General features: G+C 46.5%; 1 protein-coding gene across 1 annotated transcript; it reads right to left on the bottom strand.

The window, feature by feature from the left end:
* Nucleotides 1–5,882: 5,882 nt before the first annotated feature.
* On the bottom strand, nucleotides 5,883–7,374 carry LOC124667698 (transcription factor MYB53-like). Its single transcript, XM_047204955.1, has 3 exons — nucleotides 7,109–7,374; nucleotides 6,235–6,996; nucleotides 5,883–5,969 (listed from the first exon to the last, which is right to left on the bottom strand). Exons 1-3 carry the CDS (start codon nucleotides 7,372–7,374, stop codon nucleotides 5,936–5,938), a joined length of 1,062 nt encoding a protein of 353 aa, XP_047060911.1. The 3' UTR covers nucleotides 5,883–5,935.
* Between the last annotated feature and the right edge of the window lie 12,491 nt (nucleotides 7,375–19,865).

Genomic DNA, 19,865 nt, shown 5'->3' with positions numbered 1-19,865 from the left:
GCATTTTCCAAAAGAGACATTTCCCCCTTTAATTTTCTCCATTGATGATGCAACGAGATTGAGAGCGAGATCTAGCCAGAGGTGTATGCTTTAGGGTGGGAAAACACAGCATAATTCTTGCATCCATCACAAGGTAGGTACGTGGTTGTTCCTTTCTAGGTCCATGGTTTACCTACTAAACATCTTGCCATCCCTTGTGGGGCACTCCGTTATCCCCCCTCGATCAGCACCCATAAGCATCACAGTAATTGCTCGACAGATAGGATTATACAAGTTTTAAACTTTTCTGATGTAGTAATAGTATGGGGGGATTAATATAATTTTTTTCCGGGTAACCGGTGAAAATGATGTGAGCATTGAAAGGTAAGTTCATTTGTGAATGTATTGTGACAGAGCAAGACAAATCAGAGACAAGTTCACTGAACTGGGGACGGTGTAATGTGGTATTTATTTTCTTGCTGAAATGATTAGTCTGTGACTTGTTAAGAAGACGTTTAGTATGCTCAATCAGCAGGCCTTCTCATTGAGAACAACGTGCCCATGTTTTTCTTACTGATCTGACGACAGCAATAAAAGGTGGCTTTGGACTGTAGAAAGGGCCCTGACCTGATCAAAGACTCAAAGTAGCAGGTCAAAGCAGTACATCCACATGGGTAATCACCTTGATTGGTTAATGCAGGATTAGGAGGAGGCTGCCACTATTGCTAATTCACTGACCAGACCAAATGCCACTTAATTATTATACTTCTATATCAATCCGGAAAGAAATATGATCTCATAATTTGTAATTGACAACTTTCACTTGAAGCGACATATTGCACACAATTTGTTGGCCAAAGTGTCACTATAGAGCGAGTGACCGACGACCGACGTAGGTATTTGGTGGAGCAGAAGTAAAGTTTGCCTCCTCTTCTGAATTACCATCCATGTGTTTGTCAGTTTGTCTGAAACAAGGTAACTACAGAATATGCAGTGACAAAATGCAATCCATACCATTTGGAAACTCCAAGGCCAGATAGCAGTTAGTCTCACTAAGATAGGTTAACTGGTCAAAATCATAATCTTGCGTGGTTGGCTAGCCTATGTCACAGACACAGTGTTCTTCCTTATGAGGAATTAGTTCCCTTCCACACCTCCCAAAAGCTGCAGAATTTATATGTTTTAAAGTCGAATTTCATTTATGTGCAGCAAAAGTCTCAGTTTGACACACATTGGTACGAAGTCAAATCACTCAAAACGCCACCAAGTTGACCATGCACCCAGCCATCATATGTATTGCTTTTTGGTGGGGGAGGTTAAAATCTTTGCATGCATGTCACCATACATATGTGGACAGTACTGCATAGGTGGCCATGCTACTGGCAAGAATTCCTGGGATTCAGGTAGATGTGTATGAAGGTCACTGTTGGTTTCCTGTTGAACAAATTATCCCTAGCAAGCTAGCCCGTTTCTCATTCGCCATGGCAAGCGTGCCATGGTCATGTCAAAATCTAATCTCACCTGACCAGAAAGCGAGATCCAGGAGAAGTTCCTGGACACGTATCTCAGATGAAGCTAAATGCATGCACAGAAAAAAATATACATTTGGAAGTTTCTACGAAGAAGGTCATCCTGAGGATGGTAAAACTATAGTGCACATAAGATGACAATGATGATAAAATATTTGATAATTTAACTTATTTTTTTTTAAAATAGAACATGTTCAAACTGCTCATGGATAAGGCATTCCGAGAAAACCGGTTTAACTCTAACCACTTTTGTCAAGTCCAAAAAGCTAGCGAGCTTTCTGATGGCAAAGTGCTTTTGATAGGCGTAGATGATGGCTGCTAAAAGGATGCTAATTAAGCTAGGGTTCTGAGCATAGAAGCCAAATCAGATGAGAGTAATATGCTTTATGAAAGTGGATTTGGGAGATTTCGAACGAGCACGACGCCTGTGTATTCCGACGCGTCAGCTCCATGCCGAGCACTATTATAGTATTATGGGCAAAAAACCTAGGCTGCAAACTGGAGCATCATCGATCGGGCTAAACACTTGAGTTCCATTATGCAAATCCGCTTCATGTAAGTTTATTTTGGACCTGCGTCGTGTTTTGTAAACTCTTCTTAATTAGTGAGAGGCGGCAAAACTCTTACCCCTGTTTCAAGTTATGTGAAGCGGGGTCAAGTGCAAGAGCTGCAGGAATGGACAGTCAATAGCTTGTGGTGCCCGGAAATGAGCCCCCTACCTACTGTCTAACTAATTTCTGTGACTTATGGTCCAGGGCAAGAGAAAAATAAAATAGATATACATATATGTATATAAAAGTTGTGTCAAGTTATGTGAAGCGGGGGGCATCAGGGTCACAAGTAGCTGCCGGCTTAACTAAAAGTGCACTCAAGCAGCTAATGATATTTCTGCACTGCCCACATCATAAAAGAATCTGAGCTAGCTTAGGCAAGAACACATGCACAAGCAAACAAGACATGTCGGAACTCGGAACTGCCCAAGGACATCGGAGACATGGATACTTGTTTCTTCTTTTGCTTTTGTGTGTGTGTGGAAACACATGTAAGCCTTAATTAATTATAACTAGTATTATTATGAAATACCTTCTCTCTATTAAAGTATAGTCGTTTGAGTCTTAAATTCTGACTAACACATAACAGAAGAAACAGACGGGTAAGCCTGCCAGGTTCGAACCCCTAACCCCTCCCGTGGCGATCCCCAGGGCGCCGCCGGGGGGCCGATCTCCCTCCTTCCGCCGCCCCTCCCTCCGTTTCTCTCCCTCCGCCGCTGCCGTCGGTGCTGGCCACGGTGGCGGCGGTCCCCGGCGCCAAAGTGCCCGGGGGGTTGTTGGAGGCGGCGACCGGCGGTGGCGGCTGGGGCGGCGACCTCCGGCTTCGGCGTGCTCCGCGTCTAGGGCAGCGTCCCTAGATGCGGTGGCGGCTCCTCCTCCATGGCCTCCGGCGATGCATGGTGGTGGTGGCGGCTGTTGGATCTTGTGCCCGCCGAGATCCATCGTCGGCTTCTGCTGGCGGCGCGAGGAAGGGGGCGGTGATATGCGGGGCGAGGATGGTGTGGTTGCGGCTTCCGCCGTCCACCGAATTCTCCTTCATCATCGTTGGTCAGCGGATGGCGGCGTGGGGGCCTGTTCGTCTGCTTCGGGGTTGAAGGTGGTGATCCTAGGGTTCTTCTTCTGCAAAGATGAAGACCTACCGGATGCTGATCCTTTTCATCTAGCCAGAGTGTTGAGTTCCGGAAGGCTGCGCCGGCGAATGCATCAGCGCATCTTTTGCCTGTAGTTTGCTGGATCGGGTGGTATTCGATCGCGCACACCCATGCTTTTATTCCAACCATTTGGTTCTGGAGGGAGTGGCGTGAAGCTCTTTTTCTGTGTTGACATCAAGTGACTATGGATCCATGATGAAAGTCGGAAGAAGAGAATTTCATGAAAGCCGGATGGGAGGACTAGCTAAGGGAGGTTCAATTCTCCGCGCCGTTGAGGGACTTGCTTGGTGTTTCGGGCTTCACAACAACGGTATGAAAGTGGGGGCGATAACACATGTGAAGTTCAGAGTCCTACCTTTCAGGGTGAAAACCCAAGGTCTGGCCTTAACTAGTTGTGTCTGGCAATGACCTTATTGGAGGCATTGTTTTGAGAGCGGGGACTATCTTCAGGGTGAAAACCTAAGATCTTTGATCGGGCGACGATGGTGTTAGAGCACTGTTCTCTTCTTGAAGGCGCCGTTTTTGGAGAGTCTGTATTTCAGGTGTTGTCTTGGTGGTGGATGTATTGCTGTTGTTAGACCCAAGATACTGTAGCGGGACTTTTGTTTCTTAGTTTTCTTTTCTATTTTTTGGCTGTGTGCATCCGTAGTGCCATTAGGATGGTGCGTTGTTGCAGAGGCTGGGTGTAATTGGTATCTTTTGATATTAATATATTCTCTTTATCGAAAAAAAATCGTTTGAGTCTTTTTAACGATGTTTAGCCGTTTGAGTTCACAATCTCTTGCCTGATTTTTAACCAACTTAAACATTATCCAGGTTCTATTTTAGGTGCGGCCACTTGCAGCCCAACATGGCAAGATGACTAGGTGACAAGTACAATGGCTCTACCCAAGTGGAAAGAGGCGCTGTGCCCGACCAGGTTAAGCCACATCTCGCCCCCTTTGTCTCAACTGTGGAGGGGCGGGGAGGTACAAACTAATAGAGGCAGATGTTGAAATAGAATTTACTCGAATCATGTTAAGTTGAATTTGATTGATTTTCAAAAGAAGTCGAGTTTGGTCAATCTGGGGATAGTTGGATTTTCCTTTGGCTGCCTTGAGTTTCGAGCTATTAATTAATAATTGAGTGAATGTGATGTGGAGACGTTTTAGAAGATTAATAAGGTAACTTTCTCCACTTTCACAAGCTAGCTAGATCGCTACCCATCCTTCTCCTACTTCAACCAACTCTTTTTAAAGTATTATACCGTTTGCGTTTTATCATATATATGCATGCATGTCCCTGATTAGTAAGAGTGATGTGTCAGTTAGTCAATTCTTCTCGAACAAGTAACCTCGTTTTCAGAACACCCCCAAAAATTGAAGATGTAGGGAGTATGCATGAAACCATCTCTGTCTTATTATTATAGGGCGGGATACTAAAATAGAAATCAGCTAAGTGAGAATTAGCTTAATTCTCAGTCAAGTGATATCATCCTCACCGTTTGTACCACCTCCATACCGGTTAATTAGGGTATTACACACTTCAAGGAAAATATTCAAACATTAATTTGGCTAACAAAATATGAGATATATGTCATAAAACATATACCATTGAATTCATATTCCAAATAACTTTTTAGTTGTATGATTTTTATGATATATATCTGATATTTTGTTGACCAAATTAGTAGTTAAAGTATTCCTCAAAATGTGTAGTACCCATATAAACCGGTAAGGACGGAGTACTGCAAGAACATTTTTTCAGGTACAACCTGCTTGTAGCGCAAAAATCTCTATTACATTCCGTATGGCAACTGAAAATATCTCAGTTGCAACCTGATTTGCAACTTAAAAAAATTGCAGTTGCAAACTCACTTGAAACTGAAAAATCCGAGTTGCAACTCCAGTTACAACTCATAGGACGCATGCATCGCGATGCAAATCCAACAATTCCAAATTTGAATGAGCTCTAAATTAATTTTCAGTTGACTAAGAATTGGCAAAAACTCAAATATACCTCCCACTATATACCCTGGTGGCTGGTGCCAAATTGAAGGTCTAGAGTTCTAGGCTATGTCTTCTTTAATTGGCTGGAGTAAAATATAGAAGTTTATATGATGTAAACAAATTAGACTATCAACTACATGTAGCCGCCATACGACACACCAGTACTGTCGCAAAGTAAATATGTGGAGATTATCACAACGTGCATGCATGCAGTATATATGTAGAATTAACTGTTAAGACTAACGTTGGACTCACACGACCGATAACGAAGAAGTCAAGAAAATACTATTTCAACACCATGATGACCTGAGTTTTGCTTCACCACGCAAGGGAAGTCGATACTAATTAAATCATGTGTCATGGAAAAAGTAAACATGGTGAATAGTCACACTCACATACACTTTGCTGTCTGGAAAAAAGAAGGTCCTTTCAGTTTATGTCACCAGCTAATTATTACATATATATATATTCCCTCCTTGTAAACTCCAAAAAAGGAAACAACAAAAGAACTAAATCAACAAAAATGAACACTAATTGCAGTGAGTGTGTACATATGTATGTCCCTTTGTTCTTTTTTGTACATGACTAAAAGTGTGGACCAAACCACCCTTTTCCCTATCAACAAACAAACTTCACATCTTCGATGTCAATCGAACCGTGCATCCAATCCAACAATTAACTGTCTCCGTGCTTTTGCATTATTTGTGCATTCTTCATTTTCCTTCTATAGCTAGTCATCACAGGTCAGTTGGGTTCAACCATGACATTTGGCTGCATAGAAAAATTATAATTAATCAGAGATGAGCTAAGCATTAACTGTGTAAGAAAATCAAGGTGTATATGCTCTTTGTATATCCTAAAAATGACCTAGCTGCTTGAACTTTCAGTTATAAAAAAAGGAAAATTGATCATATTTTGTTTAGCAATGAAAGTCAAATCAATTGGATGGATGGATGGAAAATAGACATGCATGCATGCTTTTTTCTTGATGATTAGGAAGTTGATGGAATGGAAGCAGAGGGGAGCAGGTACTCACTCTAGCAAATCCTTCCAACTACCATCCGTGTTGATGTCATCCACCATCAGGTTCAGGCTGTCCAGCCCGTCGAAGGGGCTCGACGCCGGCGTCTCCTCGCACGACACCCCGCCGCCTCCGGCATTATTGTTGCACTCTTGGTCCATCGCCACCATTTGGCGCGGCGCCACCGCGTCCGTCACGTTGCTCCCGCTCGCCCCGCCGTGGCCCCCGAGCTCCGTCGAGCTCAGCCCATCACCCGACTGGCCGCAACCGGCGCTGGCGCCAAAGCTGTTGAACAGCCCGCTGATCTGCATGCTGCTCGTTGGCGCAGAGCTCGTGAGAGCCGGCAGGTTGAGCAGGCCGTCCCACTGGCACTGCTGGAGCAGCAGGCTCTGGTCAACGCCGCCGCCGTTCTGCCCGCCGTTGCCGCTCGCGGCGAGGAGTGCCATGAGGTTGTCCATGCCGGCGGCGGCCGTGGGCGCAGGCGCTGGCGCGGCAGCGGTGGCGAGAGCGCGTACCAGTCCCTGGAGCAGCTGGAACTTTGCGGCGTCGGCCTGGAGCCTGAGAGCGTTCATGTCCCAGGCTGCCCCGCCGCCAAAGTTATTACCGGCGGCGGCGAGGAGGCCAGGGAGCCCGGCGAGAAGGCTGAGGTCGGTGCGCGGGCGGTGCGTGACGGGGTCGATGCCCATGCCCAGCAGCTTCTTGCGCAGGTGGGTGTTCCAGTAGTTCTTGATCTCGTTGTCCGTCCTGCCTGGCAGCTTCGTCGCGATGGATGACCACCTAGACCAAGCTCAAGCTGTCAGTCGCCGGAGCCGGAGAAGAAGATAGACGTACAAGAAGGAGAAACCATATATATATATAGAGAGAGAGAAGTGATATCTAACGGACGTACTTGTTGCCGAGGATGGAGTGGAGGTGGATGATGAGCTTCTCCTCGTCGTCGGTGAAGCGGCCGCGCTTGATGTCGGGGCGGAGGTAGTTTGTCCAGCGGAGGCGGCAGCTCTTGCCGCAGCGGTTGAGGCCGGCGAGCTTGGGAAGTCGCCGCCAGCTGCCGTGTCCCTTCTCCTGGATGTAGTCCACCAGCAGCTTGTCCTCCTCAGGCGTCCACGGGCCCTTCTTCACGCCGGCCTCCCCGTCGCAGCACGGCGACCTCCCCATCGATCACTAGCTTACTTGCGGCTAGCTAGCTTGCTAGCTTCGATCGAGCTCTCTGCAGGCTAGCTTAGAGGAGGGAGGTGTAGCAATGGCTGTCTGAGTTGGTTTTGTTTAGGTATCGTTGGGATTCGTTGGACGGATAGGAGGTGGGGGTTTTATAGAGCTAGCGAGGGTTTAGAGGTGGAGGTGGAGGATGATGGATGCATGGCGGCATGGCATATGCTCTCGGCCAAAAGGAAGTCTTTGTGTGCGGGAGACGCAGCCTCCTCTCTCTCTAGCTCTCTGTTTCTCACTCTGGAACTTTCTCTCGATCTTACTTACTACTCGGCTGCTCTCTCTCTCTCTCTAATTGTCTCTCTCTGACTTTTAGGGTTAGCGGGCGAATCAGTTTCGTTGAGCACGTTGTTTAGTTAGATACGCTGGCGTAAGGGCATGCAGGTCGATCTACTGTCATGTTGCGTTTTGTTTGTTTTCCGTACGTACGTGCTGCGCAAGTGGAGCAGGAGATGGTAACGTGCGTGCGTACGCCTCGTAAAGAGATACATGCAGGCATTGTAATGTATTGTACACACGTACACACAAATATACTACTATACGTATGTATACGCGTCCATGCATATACGGCCATATATGTCTCCATGATGGGTGCATGACTGCATGCTCATATGTCTCTCCATGCATGACAATATTTTAATATGTTTTTTTTGGGACGTGCTCAGCCAAGTCTTACACCATTCGATTTGTATCACGATTTGTGCTAGTAATGAGTTGCAACTAAACTTTGATGACCTCATCTAACTGAGAAAAAGTTAGTTCTCAGTCAACTGAAAAATAGTCACACCCTTTTTTCTCGAAAGCTCACAGGGGAATGCATTCCCCACCTGGGGATTCATTTATGCCGCCAAATACAAGCTATTCATCATGAACCTTGTTTTAAGAAAGGGATTTGCTAACTTCGTGCTTAGTCAAGTCTTGGATCATTTGATTTATTTGCATCGTTATTCATGCTAATCATGAGTAGTTGCAACTGAAATTTGATGACATTATCTGACTAAGAACGAAGTTAGTTCTCAGTCGATTGAGAAATAGTCACACCCTTTAAGAAAACTTATTTTCTCTCTCTTTTGTTACATTTTCTTTCTGAAGTAGCAACTAGAGGGGGCCAATCACTCTCGGAGAGACCGAAGAAGATAGATCCAGGCTTCAGTGTCATGCTTCTTGTCCATGTGAAAGTGAGCACCCGCTAGAAGAGTCTCTTCATGGCAGATCTTGCGGACAAGGGCAAGCCCATGGAAGACAATGCCGTCCTTGTGTCCCCAAATTAAGGCGCTAGAGGCACAACCGGCGCAAAGAGATCGCATTGTCCACCAGGTTGGCATCCGACATAGCGATGATCGGTGTCGGAGGCCAGCAAGCTGGGGTGGGGAGGCGCCAATATTTCGATACTTCTGTACGCATACGGTGCAGCACGTGATAATTAGGCTCCACATTCCAAATTATAAGATGTTTTGGATATTTCAACATTGTGGCACATACAATTTGAAACGACTAAATAGACACAATAAGCTATATACGACTCAGAAAAGGTACTGTTGATAGAACATCTTATAATTCTACTTAGAGAACAAGCCATGAAAGCACATATATATTGTTTTGTCCACGTACGATGCTGAAATGACAGATGAGTCATGGGTGTGCCATGAGGAAGCACTGATCATGAATCCACTGTACATCATAGCTATGCATATTGAAAATAATTTTGAAACGACAGATGCAGTGTTATAAAAATAGAGAGACGCGTGAACAGGGCCACTGCGTGGGCGGCACGTGTGCGGGAGGCAGAGGAGAGTTAGGTTCGTGTGAGCTGACACGTGCCTCCCGTGCAGGAGCAAGGTGCAAGGAAGAAGGAACTACCAGCTGTTCCCCTTTCCCCTCGTGTCACATTATTTGGTGTACCTCACCGCTCTCCACCAGATAGGCGACGGCCGGCTATTAGGGCGGGCTAGCGGGCCACACCGTAGCTACTTAGTGGACTGGTATTGTGTGACTGTCATCGGACCATCTGGCCTTGCCAAATCATCCGAGCAACTAAACAATTATATTGATGAAAATTGTAGGAACAAACTAGTTATGTGGTACATGCGTGGACGTGTGCATGCTTGACTTGAAAAATGGGATTCCTTGGTTCAGTGTTTTCTTCTTATATGCTGTGTGGCATTGTCAAAGATTATGATAGTTTCTTTTTTGCATAATGAGGTTTTGTTTTGTTTATTTTATTGCTTGTTTGACCCGATTTTGCCTGAAAATAATTAGTTTTGTACTCCCCGTCCCACAATAAAGCCTATAAAATATAGTCAAAGTTCAAAGCTAGTTAAGTTTGACAGTATATATAACAAAAATATTAACATTTACAATACTTAGTAAACAGACTATAAGAAAAATGTATTTTGTGGCGGATCTACTAATAATGGTTTGGTATTGTTGATACTCATTTTTTTTTTGTCTAGCAACAACTTAGACAACATTGACTTTTCACTAAATTATATGCCCTTTTTTGAGAAAGGAGGGAGTAAACCACATTATGAAATAAGTACACCCTGATACAATTCGTTCTCGTAAACAAACACTTAACTTCTAGTGATGACTGCGTGTCGAGTGTAGAACAAATTCCGAGGAGAAAATGCGTGCCAAATGATCCGAGCAGCTAAACAATTATATTGATGAAAATTGTAGGAACAAACTAGTTATGTGGTACATGCGCGTGTGGACGCGTGCATGCTTGACTTGAAAAAATGGGATTCCTTGGTTAAGTGTTTTCTTCTTATGCTGTGTGGCATAAATTGTCAAAGATTATGATAATTTCTTTTTTGCATAATGAGGTTTTGTTTATTTTATTGTTTGTTTGACCCAATTTTGCCTGGGTTTATAAAATTAGTTTTGTAGACCCCGTCCCCGCAAAAAAGCCTATATGTATAGTCAAAATTCAGAGCTCATTAAGTTTGACAGTATATATAACAAAAATATGGAAGTTTACAATACTTAGTAAATAGACTATGAAAATGTATTTTGTGGTGGACCTACTAATAGCGGATTGGTATTGCTGATATTCATATTTTTTTTGTCTACAAACATGGCCAAACTTAGATAATGTTTGACTTTTGACTAAATTATATGCTTTCTTTTAGAAAGGTGGGAGTACACCACATTATGAAATAAGTACACCCTGATACAATTCGTTCTGGTAAACAAAAACTTAACTTCTAGCGATGACTGCGTGTTGAGTGCAGAACAAATTCTGAGGAGGAAAGGTGTGATGAGTGCGTTTCAAGGAACCGAATGAGTTCCTCGCCAGGCCTTTCGATGTCGTCGTGCACCCGGAAGGCTAGCGCCGGGTCGGTGAGAGGGAGAAATCCGCCCACGACTAGATCTAGAGGCTCCATGACTGTGGGTTTAATGGTCGGCAACTTATCCTTGCAATGACGCTCCACCTGATGTGGGGGTACGAGGGGTGGGAGGATTGCACCCCCCCTCTTCGTGGGGCAGATGCCGAATCATCCCCTGGACGAGCTTGATTCCTTGGTGACAGAGCTCTATGGTGGAGCGGGAGAGCGCGAGCTTCTCTCGTCAGACGTTCTCGCTCTCTCAAACGACAAACAACATATCGATGAGATTCTCTCCTTGATGCCTATGTGCACTGGGTTCGGGTTTTCGCTAGAATGGGCATCTCCATCGGATTACGCTCAGCTTGCTCCCCTGGCGCGGTTAGAGGAGGGGACGGAAGAGGCACGAGCGCTGCCGAGAGTTAGGGAAGCGTGCCAACACGTCCTCTTCTTCGAGCCCGGTGCAGCATTCGTCCGATGCGAGCGATGAGAAGGATAGCATCCCCTTAACCTAGAAGTGGCGAGAGAGGGCAACACGACAACAACGGGTAACCTATGCGATAGCCCCCCCGGCAACAAGCGTCGTGCCCACCCCTAAACACAACTCTTGGCTGCCAACGCTTAGGGAAACTCCATTAGCAACGAGGCACTGGTCGACCTTTGGCCCCTATGCCAACCAAGGTCAGGGGCCGCCTATCACCTATAGCTCGTTCTTTTTTTACCTTGGTTCCGCTAGAGTAAACGCCACCCTCCTTTCTCCACTCAGTTATTCCAGAGAGGTCGTTCCCTATATCAGAGTCCTCTAGCAAGCGGGCACGTGAAGACATCGATGACCTAGAGCTTACTAGCAAAAGAGCGCACAACACTCCAAGGGATGACGTAGGGACGACCATGTTTCATGCTTCACCAAAAAGTGACCTATTACATGTCCTATTTTAAAAAAAGATAAAATTCGGTGTTGAAAAGAAAACACTACAAATATTGTGCCCTCCCTAGCTAGAGGGCGCCCCGCGTTGCTCCTCGTGCTGACAAGTGGTGCACCATGGTTCATCTAGTGGCTTCTGCCTCCTTCCCGGCACGCCACATGTAGTCCATGGAGAGGGTCACACTTTCCCATTTCTTTTATAGATTCGAATACGAAAATCAAAATATCTCTTGAACCAAACGCTCAAATAAAGTTTAGTTTTCATGACCGTGCTAGTTGCGTTGAGATCTACAAAACTAGATTTCGTGTTAATAGGTTTTGACAAACTGTTTATTTTTACTGCCTTTCATGTCTAGGTTGCACTGCCTTTGGTCGCGTTGCACGGCGGGGTATCCTGTGTACCACGTTGCACTACTTTTGGTCGCTTTGCACAAAGCGGTGTCTTGGCAGTGTGCACTACTTTTGATCGCTTTGCACGAAGCGGTGTCTTGGCAGTACACTACTTTTGGTCCCTTGTGCTAGTGCCTCCTGTGTTAAAATAAGGATTTGCACGATAAAGAAAAGAATTATCGGTTTTTCACGAAACTTTGTGTACACACATGGAATATGAATATATTAAATATTTTTTGGAATTATTTTCTAAATGTGTTTTTGGCTATATCAATCGGAGGTCATATCAAAAGAGAATTACCACTGATAGAAGATGTGTACGTTGAAGGGTGTTGCTCTATCCCATACGTACTTATCTTTCTGGCCCACATGTGCACCCACCCACCCATGCATGCATGGCACATTTGAACTTTTCCGTAACAGTATATAATATTTAACATGGTACTAGGGATCGCACAACATAGCTTTCAGATGGCATAATTGCTTAGCTATCCCTCTCACTAAAAAATTACCTAAAATGAAGCCTGTCAAAGGTTGATTAGACAGTGCCCCCACAATGCATTTTAAAATGGTCATGTGCCCCTGAGTTATCTAAACCACCATGCATGCATCAAAGCCAGTTTAAGAACTTGCTGAAATTCAAAATTAGTGTCATATGTTGAACCAAGCTGTACTTGTGGACTAATCAAAACCAGTTTAAGAAAGAAATTGCGGAATTAATTGGAATGATCTAATGGTCCTCGTGGAAGTGGCAGAAATATGGAAGCAGAAAAGAAATCTGTGTTGGCACACTTTGCCACCTCTTTGTAATGCGGAAAAGAGAATATGATGGTCAGGGCATTGAATGCAGGAATGTGGTTTTTTCTGCAGTTCAGTGGAGTCCCTCCGAATACAATTCAGGATATGCTTATTGTGTTGGTCAAAATGCATATGGTCAATTAAAGAGAATTACATCAATTAGAATTAAGTGGTTTAGTTGCAATGCATGAAGAATAGTTTATCCGCGTGATCTACTTAAGAAACTGATAGAAACTATATAATAAAGTGTGCAATTCAAACAGTTGGTTAATCTTTTACCAAACATACAACCACCACCTCTCACATCACACGGAGCAGAGATATTCCTGTAAAATTGCACAATTTGATATTCGAATTCTGCATAGAATACCATGCCTCGATTGGAAGCTTCCTGTCAACCTTGATTGCTACTGTCATCCTTGACAAATGGTGGCGCACAAATCCAATATGTATGTGTGTCCCCCACACCAAAAGATGAGTGGTTCCAGGAGCTGTCCATTCAGACATATAGTTGAACTCTCTTGTTTGTTCTGTCAGGTCGTTTCTTCTTTCTTTTCCTTTTTGAATAATTCAATAATATACACATACTTAATTTGCATGTTCAATATATAGCTCTGGTAGTTGGAGTTAAGGCATGCCATGTGTTTTCATAACTCTGAACTGCAAGGAAGCCACAAGACTAGAATTAACAAGATGATTTTTTTTTTTTTTTTTTTTTTTTTTGCTGAAAAGGGGCCGGGGAAAGCTTGAAGCCAACTCCTACTGTCATGGATATAGGCTCAACTGAAACTCCCGGAAAGTTATACATTTGTGTATTGACAATATAGTTCACAATTTTCGAAGCTTGATAAACTGAAAAATTCTTTGAGTAAACATAATTCCATACTTGATCTCATAGATCCCTTTAGAATTTTGTGGAAAGCCGTATTCGATAGAAGTCATATGTACTGCTTGGAGGGGGATCATTCCTATCTTTCGAGATCCACCCTACAATATGGGGTCAATGAGCCAAACAAAAAGTGATTTTAGCCTTTATAAAAAGAAAACAAATTCTTGAACCTCTTTCACGCTCATGTCATATCAAGGTGAAAAACTACAGAATCTGATCCAAAATTTCGTAATCTAACCAATACAGGTGCTCTACTATGCACTAGCTTCATCTTTAATTTTCTCAGACACACACCGAAATGCGTGTCATATTGTATTAGAAGAAAAAATAGTGAGAAGACTCAGACACTAGCTACAGCTTCACTTCTACAAAATTAGCATCTTACAGAGTCTAACACATATACTGGTATGGACAGAGACTATATCCCTCCTATATGTGACTTCACCATCACCAGCCACCCAATGTGGTTACAACTAAATCGGTTATGGTGGGTGGATCAACACGCACACGCATGTTCTTAGGTAGAAGCTTCAGGTTTCATCCAGTATGAACTAACCATGCATACTAAAATCACAATGTGCTCTGAATTGGATATACATATATCCATACTCTTGTCTGCGCTGGTCTCTTCGTGGTCGCCGCCACGACACAACCACTGTACCCGGGCTTATTAAACTAATTTCCACATGAGTAAGACTAGCTAATTGGTCAATTAGACTTCCCTTCAACAAACCTGGTCTCTAATATTGTTTTCCCTAGTTTTTTTAATACTCTGGATCACTAAAATGAAGTAGTGAATCGGAAAGCTTTCACTCTGGCTTCTGGTGAGGGATTTGACCCGGTGGGTCACTGAAATTTTGTGCTCATGTGAATAACTGAATTTTCGTAGCAAAATTCATTGGGGTCAATAATGTGAGTAGACGTGACAAGAAGAAAAACTTTGTTTTCACTGATAGCTTCTGCAACTAACCTAGCTAATGGATGAATTGGCAAGCATCCCACAGTAAATCCAGATATATAAAGTACCTACCTAGGGGTCTAGCTGCTAGGACAAAATACAATGGTTGTTTTGTGCATCGAGACGTCAATATATCATTTTCTGCAACATTGATTTAGAGTATAGGAGAGTGATATGGTGAATATGAACGCTATTTGACAATTCAAATCATCTACATATGATTGTAGCATGCAGTATATGTTAGTGTAGAAATATGGCACAATACGCTAACATTGCTGTCGATTTCTGATCGACAATGCATGACATGTCCTCCTACACGATAGGATCAGTTCATAAAAACTATATATGTTTCCGCTAATCAAAAGTAGACTTTAGACTTAAGAAATTAAATTGAAGGACAACAATCTCTTTAGAAATGAACTGAGGAGTAACTCACTCTGATAAGAAATCTGATATGGACATCTTGTACAACCATGTGTTTATAAAGGAGGCGATCCTTTTCAGCCTATCAATATTGTGTATCATTAGAAGCAACAACGTTCCAAATATAACAGAACCAAATATGACAAAACGACCTTACCAGTTATGTACATCATACACAGAGCTAACTAATAGTTCCTATCATTTTCCGAAGAATGAATTCTTATCTTTGGTTGATTTGTTCTGCTCTATGATTAGGCAATTAATTTAGTTTATTGTTTATTCCAAATCATACTGTTTTTTCTTCGAAGGGGGGTTGAGGCTCCCAGCCTCTCCTATGCAGCGAAGAGATGTATAAGACCTTTATTTAAATTTTGTTCAACAAAGATCTGCAAGGGCATACATTGAAAATTCAAAGCCACCACTCAACACTTACAAACCCGATAATGGGTGAAAAGATTTGCCATCCAGGCTTTATGCCCTAAAACAATAAACAGCGCCCTGCCAACTAGGTATCGGGGGCATCACCGTGTCACCCTATAGCGAAGCATGACCACACATCCAGTCTAGCAGACCCTTACCGAGCGCCACATATACTCGCCTAAGACGCCATCACCTCCATCGTGTCATCTTTAGGGAAGAGATCCACATAACCCTCACTAGACATGCCATCGGCACTACCACGACGCCAGACAGCGCTCCCGTCCTGCATGAGTTCATCATATCACCGAGGCCACACGGCGCCATGACATCGAGACTCGCCTTCGTCAGTGTGGCAGATGCACATCACTGTACCTCTCGCCTCCACCATCCAACAACTGCTCCAAAAATAATGTCCCATTAGGAAAAGCAACACCGAGCATGTGACAATCGTTCGATCTGGCAGAGGGCAGACCCCGACGATGGGATTTCGTCGAGCCCAGCATGAGTGAGTAGACGATAGCTACCCCGACGATGCCCTCAACAAGGTAATGACGCATTGGAGCCACCATTGCCTACCATGAAGGCTCGGTTCTCAGTCACACCTTCACCGAGACTAGATGTGAGATCCATGAACGTCCCGACCATAACCCCTCCCGTGGCGCTCCCCAGGGCGCCGCCGGGGGGCCGATCTCCCTCCTTCCGCCACCCCTCCCTCCGTTTCTCTCCCTCTGCCGCTGCTGTCGGTGCTAGCAACGGTGGCGGCAGGCCCCAGCGCCAAAGTTCCCGAGGGGTTGTTGGAGGCGGCGACCGGCGGTGGCGGTTGGGGCAGCGACCTCCGACTTCGGCGTGCTCCGCGTCTAGGGCGGCGTCCCTGGATGTGCGGCGGCGGCTCCTCCTCCACGGCCTCCGGCGATGGATGTGGTGGTGGTGGCTGTTGGATCTTGTGCCCGCCGAGATCCATCGTAGGCTTCTTGTTGTGGGTATACTTCATGGGTGTACCATCGACAGTGCCTAGATCCGGCAAGCCCGGGTGGCCCATAGATGGTGATGTGGCATGTGGCCCATCGGGCGGCCCGGTCTCTGTTGATCCTGAGGGATGAAGTCCGGCCCAGGAGAAGGAAGCCGGATCCGACCGACCTTTGGAGGAACCCGGATCCATGAAGGCCTAGTAGGAACCCGGATCCGGGATGACGTATAGAGGGAGGCGGATCCTTGACGTACACGGCAAGACATAGTACCGTAGTTAGGCAAACCTGTAATCCGGCTAGGACTCTCCATGTAAACCCTAGATCCGTGCGCCTTTATAAGCCGGATCCCGGGAGCCCTAGAGGCACAACCACAACTCATTGTAACAACGCGAAAGCGCCCGGATAATTCCGGACAAGCAGCGAGTAGGCCCTGTCATCGTGCGGTGTTCCGAAGCTGGGTAAATCGCGTACCACCGTCCCGTGTGCACTCCGCCCTATGGCCCCTACTTCTTCTCCCCCTCGTGAGGATCCCTCCTCCAAGGTACCGTCGATTAGGCCACGACAGTTGGCGCCCACCGTGGGGCCAGCGGCGTCTGCAGGCCGGAACCGGGAGGGTCACCATCGCTGTGGGGCGCGTCCTTTACGCCGGAAATCTGCCGATCGTCCCTCCGGATGAGTGCTGGATTCCGGCTAAGACTGACCCCGTCAAGCTCTCCATCGTCCCAGTTGGCGGCATACACATCTTCATTGGGGAAACCGTCGATTCCGACGGAAACCCACTGGTAAGTAGCGCTGACGCGACCGCCGCTGAGCAGGACGCAGTCGCGAAGATCCAATCTGAGATGCAGGAGCTTCCCAAAGAAGATTCCGCCTTGGATCTGGAAAAATCAAAACCCACCCAATCCGCCCCGAGCAGGAGATAAAGGTGGAAGACCAATGCAGATCCGCCTGGGTCTCCCAGGTGTTAGAGAAGCAAAGGTGTCACTTCGTGCACTTCTTGGCCCATACCGCCGGAACCGCCCCTCAAGAAGCCGGAGCTGGTCTTGAGCAGGTCGAGGCACCGGAAAACAACGTTGCTCCGGATCAGCAGGAGGCTGTCGGAGAAAGCGGAACTCCGGTTGAAGAGTCGATTTTGGGCAACCTAAGCCCAATTTCCGGGGATACCCCCTCCATGGACACTGAAGAGTTCGATCGCAAGGTAAAAGAATACGGTGATCAGCCCGAAGTTGAATCCGCCCAGCCTAAACAGGTTCTCGCAACCTTGGCGGCGCTGGATCAACGGGAATCAGAGGATGACAACACCTACTCCGATCCACAGCCATCCCGTGCAGGATCTCCGCTCTCGCGAGAACGTCCGCGCAAGGAAATCTTGTCCCCAGAAGAACTAGTTGAGCAAGTAGGTATGGATGCAATCGCACGTTCAGACGTCATAAACAAACCAATCACCCCCGAAGACGCAGCAAATGCAGAGGCTCTAGAAGCCAAAAGGCTGGAGATGCTGGAAACAGCCCAGAAATTCGCAAGAACCGCAGCGGCAATGCTGGATGAGAGGAAAGAAGCCGCGCACTTCGTGGAAAACTTCCACCAGCGAGAGCTTGAGGTTGACGAACAGCTGGTAAAAGTCAAGGAGCTCCAGCAACATTGGAAAGACAAGGTCACCGAGCTTCAGCGGGAGGCCGATAAAATCAGGCGGGAAGCTATACCTCCCCGTAAGATCACCTTCGCGACCCCCACTGAGAAACAGCCAGTCGCAACTCCAAAGGATAACATGAAGAAGGCTGCGGAGATCTTAAAGAAAAAAGGACGAAGAAATCGACATCGAATACGTCCGTACGCTCGTTGCCTCAGCAATGAAGCAGCAGAGCAAGGCAGACACTTCGCGCAAGTTGGAATCCAACCCGGATCATTGCATCTCTACTGCGCAGAAGGATGCCTACGACAATCATCATCGCGATGACGAATCGGGAACCGGATCCACGGAACGCAGAAGGAAAACCAGAGAACACCCAAATCCAATCCATGTACCATCAAAGACACCTCCGTCGGATCCGAGAAAGGGAAAGGATGCGATGTATACTGGCAGGGACAAGTACCGGAACCCCTCACCTCCGCCCAACGGATACCCGCGTCCTCCACCTCCTCGCCGCCGCAGTCCAGCCGGAAACACAATGCCTCATGGTCCAGGTGGAATCAACATCCGCGACAACATGCCGCCGCCGAGGAACAGAGAGCGTACGCCGGAACCCCGCCGAAGCCGGAACAATGATCGAGAGCCCGAGCCCAGGAGGAGTCGGAACGAGGACCGTGAGCCGGAACCACCCCGAAGCCGCGACGGCGACGGCAGCCAGCACCATGGTGAAGGCAGCCATCGAAGCCGGAGTCAACACCGCGAAGGACGGGGAGACTCGGATGGTGGAAGCAAGAGGTCACATCGGCCCCCTCGCAGGTCTCCCTCACCACCACCTAGCGGTGGAGGCGGAGGTGGAGGCGGAGGCGGTGGCCGGAGATCTCGCTCTCGCTCAAAATCCCCCCGCCACGGCTCGCGTGACGCGCGGGAACGCCTCAATGAGTACAAAACTGATTACATTGGCCCAAAGTGCTTCGGCAGGATGATTCGAGAGGAACCAAAGCCAAGGATGAACCTCAAGCTACCCGGAAACCTGAAGAATTATGATGGCACGGAAAGGCCGGATACCTGGATTGAGTATTACTATAATGCAGTAACCTTTGCTGGAGGAACCCCTAATATTGCCTGCCGCATGCTTCAGTTGTACCTTGTAGGTCCAGCCCGGATCTGGCTCAGCGACCTCGAGAAGAACTCCATCTTTTGTTGGTTTGACCTGAAGAACGCCTTCGAGAAACACTTCAGGGGCACCTACAAGAGACCTGCCACAACAAGCGACCTACAGGCATGTATCCAGAAGAAGGGTGAAACATCAAGGAGTTTTCTCACCCGATGGTTGGCATGCAGAAACAAGTGCGAGAACATCGATAACCGCACAGTAATGCACGCCTTCATTGGTGGCTTGCAGCGAGGAGGACTGCTGCGGCACAAGCTAACCTGCTTGGTCAATGCAAATAAACTGACGTTGGATGACATGATCACCATCGCCAGCGATCATACCGCCGCCGATGACGACGCATGCGGAGATCTAGCAGCTACAGCAATTCCCTTGCATCAGCAAAAGAAGAACCGTGATAACGGTAACACTAGCGGCACTAAGCGAAAAAACCCACCTGATGACCAGAAGAGTGGCGGATCCGATATGGTCGCCATGGCTTTTCAGCGCGGAGGTCAAGGAGGCGAAAGAGGCCGCGGCCGCGGAGGCGGAGCCGGCAGGGG

This window comes from Lolium rigidum, chromosome 1 (genome assembly GCF_022539505.1).
Source record: "Lolium rigidum isolate FL_2022 chromosome 1, APGP_CSIRO_Lrig_0.1, whole genome shotgun sequence".
In the NCBI taxonomy this organism is placed as follows: Eukaryota; Viridiplantae; Streptophyta; class Magnoliopsida; order Poales; family Poaceae; genus Lolium; species Lolium rigidum.
This window is presented reverse-complemented; position numbering and strand designations above follow the sequence as displayed.